Source organism: Manis pentadactyla, chromosome 1, assembly GCF_030020395.1.
Source record: "Manis pentadactyla isolate mManPen7 chromosome 1, mManPen7.hap1, whole genome shotgun sequence".
Lineage (NCBI taxonomy): Eukaryota > Metazoa > Chordata > Mammalia > Pholidota > Manidae > Manis > Manis pentadactyla.
Genome location: NC_080019.1, coordinates 22,735,948 through 22,756,901, shown reverse-complemented (window position 1 = coordinate 22,756,901; position 20,954 = coordinate 22,735,948). Strand labels below are relative to the sequence as shown.

Below are 20,954 nucleotides of genomic sequence, written 5' to 3'. Positions count from 1 at the left end.
ATGTCTTTTCCTCTTAAATTCTCATTGTTCTCAGAGTCTAAGGCCCAAGAAAAATGCCACTAGTATAAAGGCTATTAATGTATGTTTTATTTAATGTTAGTAAGACAATAAATAGTAAAGATATGTGTGACTTTATCATAAGGAGGGTGCTGCCATCTAGGGCCACAAATTTCCAGCCTATGGTATCATAAAGCTATGCTGAATAACAATCTGAAGAAACCTCCAAATCCAAGAATACACATATAGATGCACAGCAAATTTTGTAGGTAGTACTTTTCCCCTAAATTATTATTTAATCCATACCCTAACAAATTACCAAGAAGTTATAATTGGGTGGTTGGGTGTTCTTTCTGGTAGAAAGAAAATTCCATCCAACCTTTACTATCAAAATTTTCTTTGTACATAGATGTTTGTGCATCAATAACCTTCTTGATTTCATCATAAAATTACATTCTCTTTGCTTGAGTTCCTTTGCGTTATGCACAAGACTTCCTGTTCTGAATCCACTGTTATTTTTTTCTGCTATGGTTTCAATGTATGCTGGAGGGAAGAAAAATTATGAAAAATTTTAATCATTAGTTCTGTCAAGATTGTGATGTCAGAGATAGATACAAACTAGATGGTGAAAACTTGAGCCTGGCTTTACAGGAGGTAATCTTTTTTCCACCCTTTCTTTTCCTTTTTTTCTTTCTTCCCTTTGTTAGCAGTTGAATTAATGATACAGGGATTCATTATGTATGGCAGTCATATAAACTCATCTGCTGATAGTTCATATGAAGGCTTTAGACTAGAATTCCTCTGTTATAGTAACAAAAATATAAACAAATTTTAATGAATGGTAAAACTGCTTTCCATATTAAGTTAGCCATTTATACTGTGATCTTCCTGACTCAAGCCTAAGGCCTTTCAGGCCAGAAAAATTAAAGCAAGTAACTTTAGTTTTAAGTCAGTCCAAATAATACATATTGAGCACCTACAATGTTCAAATGTATCGTCCCATGAAGGAACTTAACAGTTGATGGGTAGTTCACCCTAAAGCATTCTACGGCCCTATTCTTTACACCTCAACAATAACCTGCAGCTATTGTATTTTAACTGTAGGGAGAAAGTGAAGTTTCCCGTTTGTTTTCTTTCTGCTTCCTGCTGCAGTGAATCTCCAGTTGTTGCCAACTAGGGGCAAAGTAAAGCAGAAGGTTGAATAATTTTGAAAAACTCTAATAAACAGCTGACAATTTTTTGGTAAATATTTGGGTAATTGTCTTGTGTCCCATTTTGTTTCACCAATAGCACATGTTAATACTGAGCTAGCAAATCTATGACAGATACAAACCTTAGACCTAGGTCATTTAGACTAATTGTGACCACTCTGCATTTAGGGCATTTTTATTATTATCGTCTGCTCCTTCTTAATAGAAGACATGGATAAAGTGAAGGTTCCGGGGGCCAGGATTCTCACCTGTCCCTGGTTGGCTGGCTCACTACACATGTGTGGGCAATGCGTTATTGACTGTATATAAAGAGCTCTGCCCAGTACTCTGCGCGACACGGTGGCACGGCTGCAAGGCTGCACGAGGCAGACCAGACCAGAGGCTGGAGTGGTAGCAGCGCTGAGGGCACAGGCCCAGCGGATGGCTGTGCAGGCAGAGAGGCCCATAGACAGAGACTGGCTTGCTGCAAGCAGACTTGCTCTGAATGGAGAGGATTCTAGTGATTGACCTGCCACCATGTAAACAAAGTTGGGTATAACCCTTTCACCCCAAGAACATTCTAAAGTCATTTCTTTGGTCACATGGAGTCCATAGTGAACTTGCCTGGAGCTGAAATCCATTTGCAAGACAAGACATTTACTTATTCAACCAATACTTTACTAGTACGTATATGCCAGATAAATTAATATACTCAAGGTTAGACCATGTCAGTTTTTGAGGCAAAACGCTGCTTTTAAGGCCTTTCATTGTTTAATGCCTCCCTCCCTCCTTCCCTGCAGATGTGTAAAAGCTCACCTGAAAGTTGTCTCTCCTGCAGGCACACCCCACTCCCTGTTATTCCGTATTTATGAGCTGAAATTTAACCTGAATTGTTTATAGTTTTTCAGGGATTTAAGGAATGGCAAGCCATTGATGTTGCTTGCCTCTTACCCTGACAATGACTAAGTCATCAATTCAGTTCATGAAAAAAATGTGTTTCATCTTTAGAGTATTTAAACCCAGTTATAGACAACAAATCTTTAACATCTGCAACAACATGAGATTGGTGCAGTTGCATTCATTTTAGTATTTTAAAAAGGTGTTAACACTTTTCTAAACAAGATACTCGGGTGCTTTTTGCCTTGTCTCATGTTGCCTCTCTCCCCCCAAATTTCCATGTGATAGTTAAAACGCAGTTGACTTTTCAAATTCATCTCAACCCTTTCTCTAGGAAACGATTTTGCCTTTCAAGCCATTAACTTTTTCCTTCTAACTCCTCCGTAGTACTTTCCTAACTTTTGTTCGACCCCAGTTTTTGCTTCAGTTTCATTTTAGGGAGTGAGTATATTAAACATTTTTTAAGAGGCCTTTTGACTTCCAAGACTACCATGGGTTGAAAAACCACGTTCCTCTCTGTTTCTAACTAATGCATCAGGAAGAATGCTTTACTGTTTAATAGTGGGAGTTGAACGCAAGGGCACACGATGATCTGTGCTGGTTTTGATCCTAATACAATTTATCTTTTAACCCATCTGAGAATAAGGCGAACCTTTCACATTGGAAAATTACGAGAGGGGAAAAAAAAACTCCTTAGAAATCTACCAATTAACCCCGCCTCCCGGCTGTTTGGAGCAGCTGCCTCAGGAATCCTCCCTTCCTTAGAATGTGGGAGAGGGTTGGTGGGGTGGCAGCTGCAGAGCCAGGAATCTTCCCTATTCCTCTTCGACTCGACTCGAGTCCTCCCGCCCCGTCTCCGAATCGTGGCAGCTGCTGGGCATCCCAGTGGAAATCGCTTTCCAAGTCTTCGCCGAGCGCAACCGGCAGGCAGCAGCTGAAAGCAGTCAGGGGTGGGGACTCTCTGCTCCCCTTAGGCAAGGACAGCAGCCTCTCTGGCTCCGAGCGGTCCCTCAGGTGTCCTTCTCCAAGCCCAAGGAAACACCTTGGTAAAGTGGGGCGGGCTCCCTCGCGCCGGGAGACCCTCCGGTAACTTAACAACAGAAGGCGCGGCAGCATCACCGGCTCAGCCCCCGCCACGGCACCGTCCCCGACCGGGTGGGGGAAGAGCCGGCTCCGTGAGGGCGCGTCTCCCCTGGCCGGGCCGGGCGACACCAGGTGGTGTCCGAGCAGCGCGCCGGCTCACTGTCCCACCCCGACACGCGGGGCAGCCACTAAGCCCCCGCTCAGCGCCCCCACCTTCCCCGGGGCCCTTGGGCGCCGCGCGCGCTCCCCACCGCCCCACCGCCCCGCGCGCTCGCGCACGCGCACGCCGCGCCCGGCGGCCCTCAGCGCTGTCATGGCGGCGGGGAGCAGCCTCAATGGGTTTGGGAACAGCCGCGCGAGCCGTAGCGGAGAGAGTGTGGCAGTAGCATCCTCACGATCGCCGGACGCCTTAGCCGCGGCGGCCTAGCGTCTGCAGCGGCCGTTTTTGCAAAGGCTGAGCGCAGGGGTGGGGTGGGCCAGGAAGCCGCGGAGTTCTGTGCAGCCGCGGACTCCCGGGGAGCAGACTAGGGAAACTTGGCGGCTGCGACCAGGTGTCCTGACTCTCCTCCCTCCTCCCCCCGCCGTCGCCGCGGGCCTCCCCTCCCTTCTCGCCACTGCACACACCGCCCCTCTTCTCCCCGTCGAACCTCAGGTGCCCGAGGGGCGCCTCACTCCTCCCCCTGGGCCGAGCGTGGAGAATAATCACCGCCCCTTTCCCCTCGCCGTTTCCTGCCCTGGATCTTCGCCGCCACCTCCGTCTCGCGGCTCTCCGGCGGGGCGTGAGGACAGTCCGGAGTGTCCGGGTGAGGAGGAACTTTCCCCTCTGAGGGAGCTTGCGGGCCCACTGCTTCCTCCCGACCTCTCCTTCCTAGCGACAGCTTCTCTCCGTGCACCTGTGAGGAGAGGCCGCCCTGCGCCTCCTGCGAGCGGGTGGGGGAGGAGCGAGCCTGTGCGGGGGCCTGGCGCCCGCCTTCGCTCGGAGCCCCGCACCGCGAGCGTGGGGAAGCGGGCGGCTGGGAGTGGGGTCCCTTCAGTAACTTCCTTGACGGACAGCTGTCCCCCTCCACCCCCGAAGCCCCCTGAAAGAAAACCTAGCCTCTTTAACATTAATCTAATCTTCCAATAGGGTTTGGCGTTGTTGTCAGCCTCGGGGAGAGAGATTGGACAAGTATTCTCCAAGAGCAGGGGAGTGACGCCAAGGACTTTCCACATCAACCGCTTCTGGGGTTTCTCCACAACTTGGAAGCGTGACCCTTTTCGTTTCGCATCGCGTGTGTGTGCTCCTTACTAGTGCAGCAGCAGTTGCTGTCCCAGAGTGACTCGGAGTTGCCCTTTCTCGTGAACTGGAATGGCTAGTGAGGCCAGTAATGCCCCTTCCCCGCCACCAACAGGTGACGACGGGGGAGGTGGAGGGAAGGGAGAAGAAGCCTCTGCCGAAGAGGGCGCCTTGTCCCTGAAACCAGGGCTCCCCATCAGGGGCGTCAGGATGAAATTTGCCGTGTTGTCGGGGCTGGTTGAAGTTGGAGAAGTATCCAACAGGGATATTGTAGAAACCGTCTTTAATCTGGTAAGTAAATAATCTTTTATAAGCAGATCCTTTCTCCTTGGATTGGGAACAAGACCTTAAAGCAGGAGCCATGTGCTTTATTCAGACGGTTGATGGCTTTTTCCATGGATAGAAACACAAAATTCTACTGACCTAAATGAAACATTTTCTTGTATCTTTCAGTTTCAGAGGAATTATGTAAATTTAGATGCTCCAGGTTTTGTGAAAGTGAACAAATCACTTTTGTACTAAGGAAATAATTGTTGCTGCGGAAGTATTTGGTGGTGGTTGGGAGTTCCAGTGGAGGAGTTTTTATTTTATACATTTTTTTTTCTTGGGATGTATAACTAAGTCTCCATTTTCCATTGACGTTTTAAATAAGTTCTTGTGACCTATCCTTGGACTTGAGAAAAATCTGTAAGTGGTAGTCCTTACTTACTCTTTTGGATCTGCCTAAGTTGCTTTGCCTTAAGTTTTAAATACAAACGTTTTGTTCATAGGGTTGATGAGTTAGTATTTATTTTAAATGTTAACTAGTTTTATTTTTAGACATAATTAACAAAAGTTAAATTTTGGAATGATTTAGGGTTACATCTTGTGAAAATTGAATGGCAGTTTGAAGAGAGGATTGTGGCGTGCATGTAGTGTTATTTCTTTTTTAAATTTATGTCTAGCAGTAAAGCATATTTTGTCATTGGAAGTTGCTGGCTTTGCTATTATGAGCTGTAAACCTAATTTTAAAAATATGCAATACTTTACTTTTTCCCTATTCCATTCTTAGAAATGGATATTATTTCTAGGGGACTTTTTACATTTTTTTATTCCAGTGTCTGTGCTTATCAACTTAAAGAATAAAAAGTAAGTTTGGCCTTAAAATACTTTCCCCTTTTCTACTTGCTCACTTGTGTTAGATAACATATGGGAACAAATATGAGTGTTTAGCACCTTTCCCCTTTGTCTGTTTTCAAGGTTAGACTTGTTTTATTCCGGGGCAGTTAATTATTTCCTTCACTGGACCTTAAATAATAGTCCGGTCACCTGCAATACAATTTCTAGAATGAGAAGGTAGCCAGATGAAATTCACTTATTCTTGGAGTATGAAAACTTTGAACAGTAGGGTATTTCTCTACCAGTTTGTTGTGTTGGGAGCTTGTATATAAATACAGACACACACATACATATTTTTAAAGCTGTATATTATGGAAATGTTCAAATATATACAAAAATAGAGAGTATTATGAACTGTGATATCTATTGTCTAGCTTCAGCAGTTAACATTTTGGGGGTTTTGTGTGTGTGTGGTCTTTAAAAAGTTTTGTGAGTTTCAAGGAAATAAATGGTAAATTGATTGTTCCTTTACATCTTACTTCAAGAACTGAGAACTTTCCTGTGTGATTTTTAAAATCTTTTTCTAAACCTCATGTACTTTGGCTGATAAACAGAAATCCATGGTGGTGATATAGACTATAATTAGTTGTTTGTGTGTAAAATACAACATTTCTTTGGCAGACGGAGGATTCGAACTTCTCTGTGTAGAGGTGGATGACCAAACATGAGTCACATGCATTTTATTAAGGAACTTCCAAATTCTGTAGTGATAGTTTGCTTGTATGCTGCCTAGAACTTAGGCCTGGTGGGGATTTTCAGGTTATTGGTTAAGTGCTTCACAGCTATGAGTTTGTAGGGCAATAATAGGTGACCGGGTAGAAGAAGAGGGAAAATCTGTTGTATCACACCTCCTCATCACCATAATTCTCTTCTCATGTAAAGCACAGAACGTTGCTGAGAGGATTAGATTGGTTCCTCTCCTTCCATTCTCCTTTACAGTACTTTTCATGGTCTTTTGGGGATATCTAGAGGCTTGGCCAGACTTTAGAAAATCTTGAGAACTGAAATGTTTGGAATCTGGTAAGCTAGTCCATTTCAGTGTTGTTAGTACTGCCGCACCTAAATATTTCGTAATTGATAGTTATCAGCCTTAGTCTTGATTATACTCAAGGAAGGAAATTACATTAATAATAAGTATGATTAAAGAAAGTTACTACTAATTTACTTGTGCCAGGCAACCCGTCAGGTGTTTTACATATATTTTTAAAAATTCTTCCAACAACTCTTTAATACATAGATCTCATTTTATGGTTGAGGAAACCAAGACACCGAAAAGTTAAATAGATTACCTACAATTTGGTGATTCTTAGAATGCCAGACTTTCCAAGAATACATCTGTCTCTTGAGTTGATGTACAATTGTTTGCAGGTATTTAAAGCAGGTATTTAAAGTTTAGACAGTATTCCCACAGTGTTAAGGAAATAAAAATCCTTGGTCCTGCTAAATTAATGATGAAACCTCCAACAGAAGATTTCCTTTCTTACTTAACATTCAAGTAGCTTTCAAAAAACCGTTTAATAAAGACCTTAAAGATAAAAAAACATTTTTCAGGTCATTCAGTCACTTTTGTCACTAAGAATGTGAATGCACAAAGTTGATCATTAACTTTTTTTACAGCCAGTACATTGGATTAAAATTTCTAAAATTGTGAAGAAAAGGATACAGACAAAAGAATATTTAACGTGTAGTAATGAAATGCTCTAACAGTATGAACTCTGTGAACCTTCCATCTAACTTAGTTTATTACCAGTATCCCTAATTCTTAGGTGTGGTCCTCCTTTACCCTTTCTTCACTGGATTTTTCATTACTAAGTTTAAACTTATTTATGGGTTTCATAACTTTTTCTTATTTTTCAAGCATTTTATTAAGGCATGTTCTTAATAATAATATGTTCTACTGATTCTTTTTTAACTGATTACGTATTAGGTACTTTAAACTATAAGGTTTGTGCAGTTAAAATTAACCTTCCCTCTCCTAGAGTTGTCCAGTATAGTGGTAGAGACGCATAACTCCAGAGGTCTTTCTTTACAAAGTGCTAACTCCCAACTTTCCTAATGTAGCTTGACCTTACTTTATTATAAGTTCCTTTAAAATTTACCATATTTCTTAATTTCTTTTGTAAATCTGTTTTATAGATAAGTTTTGATTAATGGTATGCCTGTGTATAGAAGTGGTTCAGACTTCTCAATTTTTGTATTTTTCTTGTTGCAGTTTAAAACCATTTTCTTTTGTCTTGTGTATGTTAAAATAATTTGTGAAACTCTTAAACACAGAATAATTAATGTATTGGCATGTTTTCAGGAATTTGTTGTTGAGTTTGACTTCCATCAGGTTATTTCAAGGTATCCAGTCCTATTTAATTAAGTAATACTATTTCCCATGGACCAGTGACAAATACATGTTCTCATGATATTTCTTTGTTTAAAAAAATGTATGATTTTAATTAAAATGTTAACACTTAGAAGGTAGAATATAATTTTTCACTGATTATATGGCATTTGATACAGGGCCTGATAATATTAATTGTGCAAACTTTTACTACCTGCAGGAAGCCGATTACATCACGCAACAGCTCCATTTGTATTGACTCTGCAGAGGGTGTACTTGTAGACTTAAAGGGGCAGATGCTATTTCATTCTACTGATTGTTCTGCAGTATCATGGACCCAATGGTGTCATACCTTTTGATTTTTCAGGGAGAATTGGAAATCTAGATGTTAAAAAATAACATTTTAAAATGTCAAGTTAAAATATTAAAATATGCTGTGTGGGACATAAAATTGCATGTAGTTACTTTTCAAGCTTTTAAATGAACCTTCACTAGAAAGATACTCATTCAACGTGTTTTTATTTTGAAGTGTGTCTCTAGACTTACTTCCTCCTTAATACCTGCTGTCATAAATTTAAGGATTAAGAGTAATGTACTCTAGAAGTATGCTTGTTAATGGGTTTACACCTTCCCCCACATCAATTTATACTTCATGTTATAACTAATAGAAAGCTCGAACTAGTTTTAAACATAATAAAAAGAATTTATAGGCTCATTTATCTGGAAGTTCAAAGGTAGGGCAAGACTTAACAGTAACACAATAATATTAAAGACTAGTTTCTATTCCTTTCTATTGCTTTCTGTGTCAGCTACAGTCTGTTGCTGTTTCTGCCATGGCTGTAGGGTGACTGACAGTGTCATGTAGGACCATATGTATTTTTGTTCACATCTCTTGAGAGAGAGCCTTTCTGTCCTAACAATCTATAAACAGCAGTCCTGATTGCACTGCTGGACCAGTAAACTGTGGCTTCTAAAATGTGTTGATTGGCTTAAGCAAACCACGGTCAACTGCTACAAACCACGGTCAACTGCTATACCTAAGGATGGGGTCATTTTTCTCTGAAGTACATAGGTATGGGGAGGGGTGGATGCACAAATAAAAATCTGGGTAAGAATTTGGAAGGGTGATTGGAAACTGACTAGGCAATGAATGATGTCCACTATTCTCCTTTTCAATGCACAATAATATAATAGTAATGTTAAAGATATTTGTGTAAAGTGAAGAAAAATTGTTTGCTATCCCAATACCCAATGTCACAAGTCCATTAATATGGAATGTGATCTTGAGCAAGATTTTTTTTAACCTGTTTGTGCCTAGTTTCTCCATGTGTACAGTGGGGAAACTGCACTGTAGGAAGGATTAAATGAGTAAATACTTGTAAAGCACTTAGAATAATGTATGTCACATTAAGTGCTACTATAACTATTTGTTGTTATTTTAATATTTGTAATTATAGGTAGTTACAATCATATTCCAACCTTATATATATATTTTTTATTTCTGAGTAGCTATTTTTAGCCTTACTGGCCCTGCAGTATGCTAGGTAGTTCCTACTTTGGAATTTATTTAATAGCCATTGTGGATTTTTTAAAGGTGATGTGCTTTTAGGCATCTTTTTTGAGGCATAATTCACATACCATAAAATTAACTTGTTTTAAGTATACAATTCAGTGAATTTTATTGAGTTTACAGAGTTGTGCAAACATTACCACAAACTAGTTTTATTTATTTATTATTAAGGTATGATTGATATACACTCTTATGAAGGGTTCACAGGAAAAAACCATGTGATTACTACATTTACCCATATTATTAAGTCCCCACCCAAACCCCAATGGAGTCACTGTCCATCAGTGTAGTAAGATGCCGCAGATTCACTGTTTTCCTTCTCTGTGCTACGCTGTTTTCCCCGTGAGCCCTCACACCATGTGTACTAAACATAATACCCCTCAATCCCCTTCTCCCTCCCTCCCTACCTGCCCTCCCACACCCCTCCCCTTTGGTAACCACTAGTCCCTTCTTGGAGTCTCTGAGTCTGCTGCTATTTTGTTACTTCAGTTTTGATTTGTTGTTATACTCCACAAATGAGGGAAATCATTTGGCACAAGTCTTTCTCTGCCTGGCTTATTTCACTGAGCATAATATCCTCTAGCTCCATCCATTGTTGCAAATGGTAGGATTTGTTTCTTTCTTATGGCTGAATATGTACCACTTCTTCTTTATCCACTCATCTACTGATGGACACTTAGGTTGCTTCCATATCTTGGCTATTGTAAAAAGTGCTGTGATAAACATAGGGGTGCATATGTCTTTTTGAACCTGAGAAGTTGTATTCTTTGGATAAATTCCAAGGAGTAGGGTTCCCGGGTCAAATGGTATTTATATTTTTAGTTTTTTGAGGAACCTCCATATTGCTTTCCACAATGGTTGAACTAGCTTACATTCCCACCAGCAGTGTAGGAGGTTCCCCTTTTCCAGCATTTGTTGTTCTTAGTCTTTTCGATGCTGGCCATCCTTACTGGTGTGAGGTGCTATCTCATTGTGGTTTTAATTTGCATTTCCCTGATGATTAGTGATGTGGGGCAACTTTTCATGTGTCTGTTGGCCATCTGAATTTCTTCTTTGGAAAACTGTCTCTTCGTATCTTCTGCCCATTTTTTAATTGGGTTATTTGCTTTTTGGGTGTTGAGGCGTGTAAGTTCTTTATATATTTTGGATGTTAACCCCTTGTCGGATATGTCATTTACAAATATATTCTCCCATACTGTAGGATCCCTTTTTGTTCTGTTGATGGTGTCCTTTGCCATGCAGAAACATTTTAGTTTGATGTAGTCCCATGAGTTCATATTTGCTTTCGTTTCCCTTGCCCAAGGAGATGCGTTCAGGGAGAAGTTGCTCATGCTTATATTCAGGAGATTTTTGCCTAAGTTGTCTTCTAAGAGTTTTACAGTTTCATGACTTACATTCAGGTCTTTGATCCATTTTGAGTTTACTTTTGTGTATGGGGTTAAACAATAATGCAGTTTCATTCTCTTACATGTAGTCCAGTTTTGCCAACACTGGCTGTTGAAGAGGCTGTCATTTCCCCATGTATGTCCATGGCTCCTTTATCACATATTAATTGACCATATATGCTTGGGTTTATATCAGGGCTCTCTAGTCTGATCCATTGGTCTATGGGTCTATTCTTGTGCCAGTACCAAATTGTCTTGATTACTGTGGCTTTGTAGTAGAGCTTGAAGTTGGGGAGCGAGATCCCCCCAGCTTTATTCTTCCTTCTCAGGATTGCTTTGGCTATTTGGGGTCTTTTCTGGTTCCATATGAATTTTTGAACTATTTTCTCTAGTTTGTTGAAGAATGCTGTTGATATTTTGATAGGAATTGCATTGAATATTTAGATTGTTTTAGGCAGGATGGCCATTTTGACAATATTAATTCTTCCTATCCATGAGCATGGCATGTGTTTCCATTTATTGGTATCTTCTTTAATTTCTCTCATGAGTGTCTTGTAGTTTTCAGAGTATAGGTCCCTCACTTCCTTGGTTAGATTTATTCCTAGGTATTTTATTCCTTTTGATGCCGTTGTGAATGGAATTGTTTTCCTGATTTCTCTTTTGGCTAGTTCATTGTTAGTGTATAGGAATGCAACAGATTTCTGTGTATTAATTTTGTATCCTGCAACTTTGCTGAATTCAGATATTAGATCTAGTAGTTTTTGGAGTGGATTCTTTAGGGTTTTTTATGTACAATATCATGTCATCTGTAAACAGGGACAGTTTAACTTCTTCTTTACCAATATGGATGCCTTTTATTTCTTTGTGTTGTCTGATTGCCATGGCTAGGACCTCCAGTACTATGTTGACTAAAAGTGTGGAGAGTGGGCATCCTTGTCTTGTTCCTGATCTTAAAGGAAAAGTTTTCAGCTTCTCACTGTTACGTATAATGTTGGCTGTGGGTTTGTCATATATGGCCTTTATTATGTTGAGTTACTTGCCCTCTATTCCCATTTTGCTGAGAGTTTTTATCATGAATGGATGTTGAATTTTGTTGAATACTTTTATACACTTCCATCTATAGCAGTCCCTTCAAAATACACTGTAGAGATGGTTTGTGGGATGTAAAGTCTCCTAAAACAACAAACATGGAGATGATCATGTGGTTTTTGTCCTTTTTGTTGATGTGGTGGATGCTATTGATGGATTTTCAAATGTTGTACCATCCTTGCATCCCTGGGATGAATCCTACTTGGTCATGGTGTATGATCCTTTTGATATATTTTTGAATTTTGTTTGCTAATATTTTGTTGAGTGTTTTTGCATATATGTTCATCAAGGATATTGGTCTGTAATTTTCTTTTCTGGTGGGGTCTTTGCCTGGTTTTGGTATTAGAGTGATAATGGCCTCAGAATGAGTTTGGAAGTAAACCCTCCTATTCTACTCTGGAAAACTTTAAGGAGAGTGGGTATTAGGTCTTCACTAAATGTTTGATAAAATTCAGTGGTGAAGCCATCTTGTCCAGCGGTTTTGTTCTTAGCTAGGTTTTTGATTACCAGTTCAATTTCATTGCTAGTAATTGGTCTGTTCAGATTTTCTGTTTCTTCCTGGGTCAGCCTTGGAAGGTTGTATTTTTCTAGAAACTTGTCCATTTCTTCTCTGTTCTCCAGTTTGTTAGCATATAATTTTTCATAGTATTCTCTAATAATTCTTTGTATTTATGTTGTGTTCTTAGTGATTTTTCCTTTCTCATTTCTTATTCTGTTTATGTGAGTAGACTCTCTTTTTTTCTTGATAAGTCTGACTAGGGGTTTATCTATTTTGTTTATTTTCTCGAAGAACCAGGTCTTGCTTTCATTGATTCTTTTTATTGTTTTATTCTTCTCGATTTTATTTATTTCTGTTCTAATCTTTTATGTCCCTCCTTCTACTGACTTTGGGCCTCAGTTCTTCTTTTTCTAGTTTCATAATTGTGAGTTAGGACTGCTCATGTGGGATTGTTCTTCTTTCCTGAGATAGGCCTGTATTGCAATATCCTTTCCTCTTAGAACAGCCTTCGCTGCATCCCACAGATTTTGCGGTGTTGAATTATTGTTGTTATTTGTCTCCATATATTGCTTGATCTCCATTTTTATTTGGTCATTGATACATTGTTTATTTAGGAGCATGTTGTGAAGCCTCCATGTGTTTGTGTTTGTGGGCTTTTTCATTTTCTTTGTGTGATTTATTTCTAGTTTCATACCTTTGTGGTCTGAGAAACTGGTTGGCACAATTTCAGTCTTTTTGAATTTATCGACGCTCTTTTTGTGGCCTAGTATATGATGTGTTCTTGAAAATGTTCCATGTCCACTTGAGAAGAATGTGTATTCTGCTGCTGTTGGGTATAGTGTTCTGTAGATGTCTATTAGGTCCATCTGTTCTAATGTTTTGTTCACTGCCTCTGTGTCCTTATTTTCTGTCTGGTTGATCTGTCCTTCAGAGTGAGTGGAGTGTTGAAGTCTCCTAGAATGAATGCATTGCACTCTATTTCCCCTTTTAATTCTGTTAGTATTTGTTTCACAGATGTTGGTGCTTCTGTGTTGGGCGCATAGATATTTATAATGATTATATCTTCTTGTTGGATTGACCCCTTTATCATTATGTAATGTCCATCTTTGTCTCGTGACTTTCTTTGTTTTGAAGTCTATTTTGTCTAATACAAGTACTTCAACTCCTGCTTTTTTCTCCCTATTAGTTGCATGAAATATCTTTTTCCATCCCTTCACTTTTAGTCTGTGTATGTCTTTGTGTTTAAAGTGAGTCTCTTGTAGGCAGCATATAGATAGGTCTTGTTTTTTTATCCATTCAGTGACTCTATGTCTTTTGATTTGTACATCCAGTCCATTTACATTTAGGGTGATTATTGATAGGTATGTACTTATTGCCATTGCAGGTTTTAGATTCGTGTTTACCAAAGGTTCAAGGTTAATTTCCTTACTATCTAAGAGTCTAACTTAACTCACTTAATATGCTATTACAAACACAATCTAAAGGTTCTTTTCTTTTTCTTGTCCTTTTTCTTCCTCCTCCATTCTTTATATATTAGCTATCATATTCTGTCCTCTTTGTCTATCCTTTGGTTGACTTTGGGGATAGTTAATTTAATTTTGTGTTTGCTTAGTAATTAGCTGTTCTACTTTCTTTACTGTGATTTTATTACCTCTGGTGACAGCTATTAAACCTTAGCAACACTTCCATGTATATCCAAAATACACTGTAGAGATGGTTTGTGGGATGTAAATTCTCTCAGCTTTTGCTTATCTGGAAATTGTTTAATCCCTCCTTTAAATTTAAATGATAATCTTACCCTATAAAGTAATCTTGGTTCCAGGCCCTTCTACTTCATTGCATTAAATACATCATGCCACTCCCTTCTGGCCTATAAGGTTTCTGTTGAGAAGTATGATGATAGCCTGATGGTCTTTTCTTTGTATGTGATCTTATTTCTCTCTCTGGCTGCTTTTAGTATTTTGTCCTTATCCTTGGTCTTTGCCATTTTAATAACTATATGTCTTGGTGTTGTCTTCCTTGGGTCTCTTGTGTTGGGAGGTCTGTGCATCTCCATGGCCGGGGAGACTATCTCTTTCCCTAGTTTGGGGAGGTTTTCAGCAATTACCTCCTCAAAGACACTTTCTGTCCCTTTTTCGCTGTCTTCTTCTCGTACCCCTATCATGTGAATATTGTTCCATTTGGATTGTTCACACAGTTCTCTCAATAGTCTTTCATTCTTAGAGATCCTTTTTTCTCTCTGTGCCTCAGCTTTTTTGTATTCTTCTTCTCTGGTTTCTGTTTCATTTATCGTCTCATCCACCGTATCCAATCTGCTTTTAATACCCTCCACTGTGCTCTTCAATGACTGGATCTCCAACTGGAATTCATTCCTGAGTTCTTGAATATCTATCCGTACCTCCATGAGCGTGTTAATGATTTTTATTTTGAACTCCCTTTCAGTAAGATTCATGAGGTTGATGTCATTTAAATCTTTCTCAGCAGTTGTATTAATTATTTTTACTCTGAACCAGATTCCTTTGGCGTTTCATTTTTGTATATGGCGCCCTCTAGTGCCCAGAAGCGCTACTCTCTGGAGCTGCTCAGCCCCTGAAGCCATGTCGGGGTTTGCAGGGGAGTGGTATTGGTGCCTGAGGGGAGGAAAGAGCTGTTTCCTGCTTCCAAGTTGCTATGCCTGTCTCCACTGTACCAGAGCAGCTGGATCTGGATCCCTGCTTTCCACAAGTGGCTGGAATCTCAGTCTCTCCAGGAATTCTGCCTGTCTTAGCTTTCCAACCCCCAATCACGAGAGTATCATGCAAGCACCATGAAATGTAGGTTTGTGCTCCCAGAGCAGATCTCTGGAGTTAGATATTCCGCAGTCCCAGGTCTCCACTCCCTCCTGGCTCCGTTTCTCTTCCTCCTGCCAGTGAGCTGGGGTGGGGGAAGGGCTTGGGTCCTGCTGGGCCACAGCTTTGGTACGTTACTCTGTTTCGTGAGGTCTGCTCTTTTCTTCAGGTGTATGCAATCTGGCGCAGTCCTTTCATGTTGTTCTTTCAGGATTAGTTGTATTAGTTATTTTTGTATTATCTAAGGTTTTAGGAGGAAGCCTCTCTCTCACCTCTCATGCCTCCATCTTTATTCCTTTCCCCTACATGTCTACGACAACCTAATTTTAGACAACTTACATCCTGTGTTCAAGATCTTTTATAGTTTTAGCTGTTATATTTAGGCTTATGATCCACTTTGAGTTAATTTTTGTATGATTAAAAAGAATGGTAAGATACAATCTAAATCCGTTTTTTTTGTATGTGGATATTCAATTGTCTCACGGCTCTTTGTTGAAACAGGTATTCTTTCCCATTGAATTGCCTTGGCACCTTTGTCAAAAATCGGTTGGCCTTAAGGTTTTAGCTTTTTTCCATTGGCCTATATGTCTATTCTCATACTGCTACCAAACTGTTTTGATTACTGTAGATTTGTTGTAAGTTTTGAAGTCGGGATGTATATCCTCCTACCTTTTTCTTCTATTTTTTTTTGTGTGTGTTGGCTATTCTAAGTCCTTTTCATTTCCATATGAATTCTAGGATCAGCTTACCAATTTCTGTAAACAAGCAAGCTGGGATTTTGGTGTGGAAATATTGAATCTGTAGATCACTTTGGGGAATATTGAGTTTTCCTGTCTATGAAGGTGGAATGTGTTTCCATCTGTTTAGGTTATTTCCATCCATTTAGGCCTTCCTTGATTTCTTTCATCAATGTTTTGTAGTAGTTAGTGTATGAGGAGATGAATTATTTTTAAGTAAATGGGTTTTTTTTGTTTTTTGTTTTTCTGTGGGCATCTTTGTGCACTGAATTTTCCAGAAGTGGAATATATGGTTAAAAGTATAAAAATACATTTATATAGATCATTAGTAGATATTGTTAGATTGTTTATTACTGTTGATAATTTTAAAAACTTTGTGTGAATTGGTGAATTAAAAAAATTTTATAGTATCTTAGATGTGAATCAATCATTTAGGCCCTTGTACAGTTTTGCTTGCATTTGAATTGGTTCACTTTAAACTGGGAAGTCATTTGGGAACTGAAAAATCGATAATTTTTTTTTGTTTTTTTTTGGTTTGTGATAATCTTGCTGGGTTGAGTATTCTCTGGTTGGAGGCCCTTCTGTTTCATTAATTTAAATATATCATTCTTCTCCTTGTAAAGTTTCTGCTGAGAAGTCTGTTGATAGCCTGATGTGGTTTCCTTTATAAGTGATCTTTTTTGTCTCTCTGGCTGCTTTCAGTACTTTCTCCTTTTCAGTACTTTCTCCTTATCCTTAATCTTTGTCATTTTAATTAGTATATATGTCTTGGTGTTGTCTTCATATTCCTTTTGTTAGGGGCTCTCTGCACTTCTAGAACTTGAGTATTTCCTTTCCCACATTGGGGAAGTTTTCAACAATTATTTCCTCAAAGAGACTTTCTATCCCTTTGTCTCTCTCTACTTCTTCTGGTACCCCTATAATGCGATGTTATTCCATTTAAATTGGTCATGTAGCTCTCTTACTATTTTTTCATTCATAGAGATTCTTTTCTCACTCGGTTCCTCAGCTTCTTTGTTTTTCTCTTCTCTAATTTCTATTTCATATACTGTCCTCTACCTCATCTAATCTTTTAAATTCCTCCATTGTATGTTTCATTTCATATCCTGTATTCTTCATCTCTGAATGGCTTTTTTTGAGGATTTCTATCTGTTGAAGTCTTCCCTGAGATCTTGAATACTTTTCTGTAAATCTGTGAGCATGTTTATGACTTTTATTTTGAAATCTTTACCGAGAAGATGGGTGATTTCAGGTTCCCTAAACTCTCTTTCTGGTGTTTTTTCTTGAATTTTTGTTTGGACCAAATTCCTTTGACTCTTCATTTTTTTTAGTCTTTCTTACAAGGTAATAGATTTGTGTAGGAGGTGCCCTCTAGTGCTCAGAAGCTCAATTTCCTGTACAGGAGCCCCAGCTTTTGGCACACAATGGGTGTGGCACCTGTCTGCCTTGCTTGTCATGTTCTGATTTTAGGTGGGCTTTGGGGGCCATCATCTGATCACAGGAGTGGGAGAATACTCTCTGGAGCTGCCATGGGCTGAGCCACTCTCCACCAAGCCTGCTGCGATTGCAGGGGCCGTGGGCAAACAGGACTGGTGCCTGCCAGGAGGAAAGAGCTCCTGGAGCTGGCTCTTACACACAACTCTCTGGCTGGCCCAAAATAGGGCTGAGCAAGCTGGGGGTTCTTCCCCTGCCTACCAGGGAGTAAAGTTTGGTTTCACTGCTAGCCGGTAGGCAGTGTGCCACTGCAAGGTGAATCCGGGCTCCATTGTCAGTGAGGGGGATGGAGTGTCTGAAGCTACTGAGGGCTCCCAACCTGTTGGGCTGATGGCAGGCTGGCGGGGTGTTGTCCCCCTGACCATTCTCCTAAACAGAGCACTGTGCAATCCTTGCCCCTCTGGCACCCCTCTCACTGCTGGGAAGTCTTTCAAACTGCCTGCTCTGCCTTCTTTCTCAGGGGGACCAGTAGAGTGTGCCTGTTCTCCACAGGCGGCTGGGATCTCAACCTCCCTGAATGGTCTGCCCATCTCTGTTGTCCAGTCCTACCAATCACCAGGGCACTATGCAATGTGGGCTTATGTTCCTGGAGCAGATCTCCAGGGCTGGGTTTCTGAGGCCCTGAGCTTCTATTCTCTCCCTGCTTGGTTCCTCTTCTGCTTGTGGACTGGGGTGCGGGGAGAGCTTGGGTCCCACCTGACAATGGCTAGCCTCTTTACCCTTTTCTGTAGGGTCTTCTCTTCTTCCCCAGATGTAGGTGGTCAGTTCTGCAGTCTTCAGGTTGGTTTCAGGCCTTACTGTATTTGCTGTATTTTCATGTTTGGTGTGATTTTGGGAGGAGGTTTTTGCCTTGCCTTCCTACAGGGTCATCTTTTTTTCTGTCTACCCCTGTTTGAATTACTAAGAAAGGAAACTAAGCTTTTTGTTTCTCATACTGACATAGTCGAACTAATATAGTAAATTTAACTTTTTTGTTATTAAGTATTTCTTTTCACACATATATTCCTTAAGTAGTCTTTTACAACTTGAAATAAAAATGTCCAGAATACATTTTTGTTTTATAATATTTACTTAGGTAATAAATTGTTGTATTTATTTTTGTGCCTCTAGAAATTTTCAGTGTTTGGTACTTGAGAAGCATTTGTTAAATGGAAATGTAATTAAATAAATTACAATTATTAGGAAGCCTAGTTTCTGTTGTTCTTTTCTGCAAAAGAAATGTTGTTAAAACCTTATTACATATTTCACTTATTTTCTGACTATTTCTAATGAAGATACTTGTCAGACAGCTTGCATTTCTCATTGGACTATTTTGAATTACCTCAGCCTCTCTTTCACCCCTATGAATTCAGAGTAAATTCATTAGTCTGTTTTTTACAACAGTCTTCTAACCTCAAAGTATTGTTTTCCTTTTATTCTAGTATTATATCATTAGCTCCCATGTAATGGCATATATATACATTCAGAAACTTATCTGTGTGCAAATTTCTAGTGAATCTTTGGCTTAAAGTTGGTGCAAAACAGGAAGTAAAAATATAGAAAAGGAAAGAGCAAAAAAGAAAAATGATCTGTTGAAAATTCATGAATTCTAACTAAATTTGTAGAACATTCCCAGTTTTAGATTTTTAAGAATTTTGTTTATGTATTTGTGTATATTTTCTAATTCCTCAAAAATTTAATTATATTTGTCTAAGAATAATATATATGATTAAAATGTGCTTTGTGAATAGATAATTTCTTGTTGCTGGTGGTTTTAGAAGATTGTATATGGGGATTTTGTGGAGTGGATTCTTACATTCGGTAAAAAATTGGACACCAAAGACTTTAAAGGTTATGTAGCTCTGATGTTCATGCTGTTCAGTTTTGTTGTCCTTGTAGCATGTAGGTGTTTGCATTTATTTCCCTCTTCTCTTCACTGGACTCATCCCCACCAGTACTTTATACTTTTTGGTGTTTAAAATTTTTTAGTAATTGATATTCTATAAAAATTTCAGTTTTAGAAAAGGTGAAGGGCTGGATTTTTCTATATGGTTTCTTACAGAAAGATGAAAAACTGGTGAGGTTTTAATTAAGTTTTGTGAGAATAAATCTATTTCTTGAGAATTGAAAAAGATGTTTTCCTTGCCTAATAAGATCTTTGTTCAATGAATAATGACTTGATTGTTGTGGTATTTTTACTTATAAGCTATAGTATATCTTTTAAAGCTATAGGAGTCTTAAATAATTAGGTCTCTGATGAGGTGTTTGGATTTGTTGTTTCCAGTGAAAATACTCATAAAGTAATAAAAGGTTGTTATCTTAAATCCTTTATATAGTACCTAGTTGAATCCAGTCTTTATGATCTTCAGGCTTCATTATCTTATAATACCCCACATATCTCAGATCTTATACTCACCATATATCTCAGATCTTATGAGTAAATACAGACATACATATATAAAACATTTTAGCACAAAACATTAAACAAAATCCTGTTGATTTAATGTTAATACATGAAACTTTACGAAATCAATCCTGATAGTAATACATAGTTAATTTCAAATGGGTATCAACATATCTTTTCCAGAAACACAGTAGGCCCTGATTTAAAGAGGCTTATTGGTATCTAAAGTGGAAAATGTATTAATTATTAAATAATGTTATATAAAGATATTATAAAATGATTATTAACATCATCAACTCATTTTCTTAGATCAATGTGCTGTAATAGATAGCAAGCAGCCACAAAATCCAAAGCACTTCAGGATAATTTTTCTTACTGCGGGTGTCGGGGTGGATGAAGGCAGTACCTGTGGCCAGAAGTGTGAGTGGGCTATTTTGTTTTACTAAAACATTTGGTGGACTTAGGGTTCTTAATCTATTTTCAAGCTTCTTTTGGGGTCAGTTTTTATTTTCAGTGATGATGACATTTGTAGCTCTTGAGGTAGGGGAAAAACGTATTGATAATTGGTATGCTTTTGAGTTGAAGTTAATTCATTATTTTGAGTTATAGTAGATAATAGAATAGCTACGATTTATTTAGTATGCCAGGTTGTGTTTGATGTGTGTTAACCCAATTTAATTCTCCCTGTTCTCACAATTAGATAGGTATAGGTGTTTCTGCCAAAATTACTTGTGTTCTGCAAAAGTGGACTAAAAATAACAGGCCTTACAGGGGAAAAAATAAGTTTGGAATGGATTAAAAATCTGTTGAACTTTGTAGCCAGAATACTAATAAAATAACCCTAATGAAAATACTAGCATGATCAAATCTTTACTGGTATTTTCACATTAGCATCAGTCACTTTTAAACTGGAGCTTTAATTTCCTTCTTTGAGATGTGGGCCCAGTTTCTTTAGCTTCTGAAAGACAACATTTTTATCAGTATTAAAAATCTGATCCAAGTAGCCTTCTTCATAAATGCATTGTTTTAATACAGGTGG

At 39.0% G+C, this 20,954-nt stretch overlaps 1 protein-coding gene across 1 annotated transcript in view; it reads left to right on the top strand.

The window, feature by feature from the left end:
* The first annotated feature begins 3,458 nt into the window (after positions 1 to 3,458).
* LRBA (LPS responsive beige-like anchor protein) overlaps positions 3,459 to 20,954 on the top strand; it is a 760,266-nt gene continuing 742,770 nt past the window's right edge. Inside the window, exons 1-2 of the mRNA XM_036887834.2 lie at positions 3,459 to 3,970; positions 4,294 to 4,734. Coding sequence (XP_036743729.2) covers positions 4,516 to 4,734 — 219 coding nt within the window. The 5' untranslated portion in view covers positions 3,459 to 3,970; positions 4,294 to 4,515. The remainder of the gene's footprint in view (positions 3,971 to 4,293; positions 4,735 to 20,954) is intronic.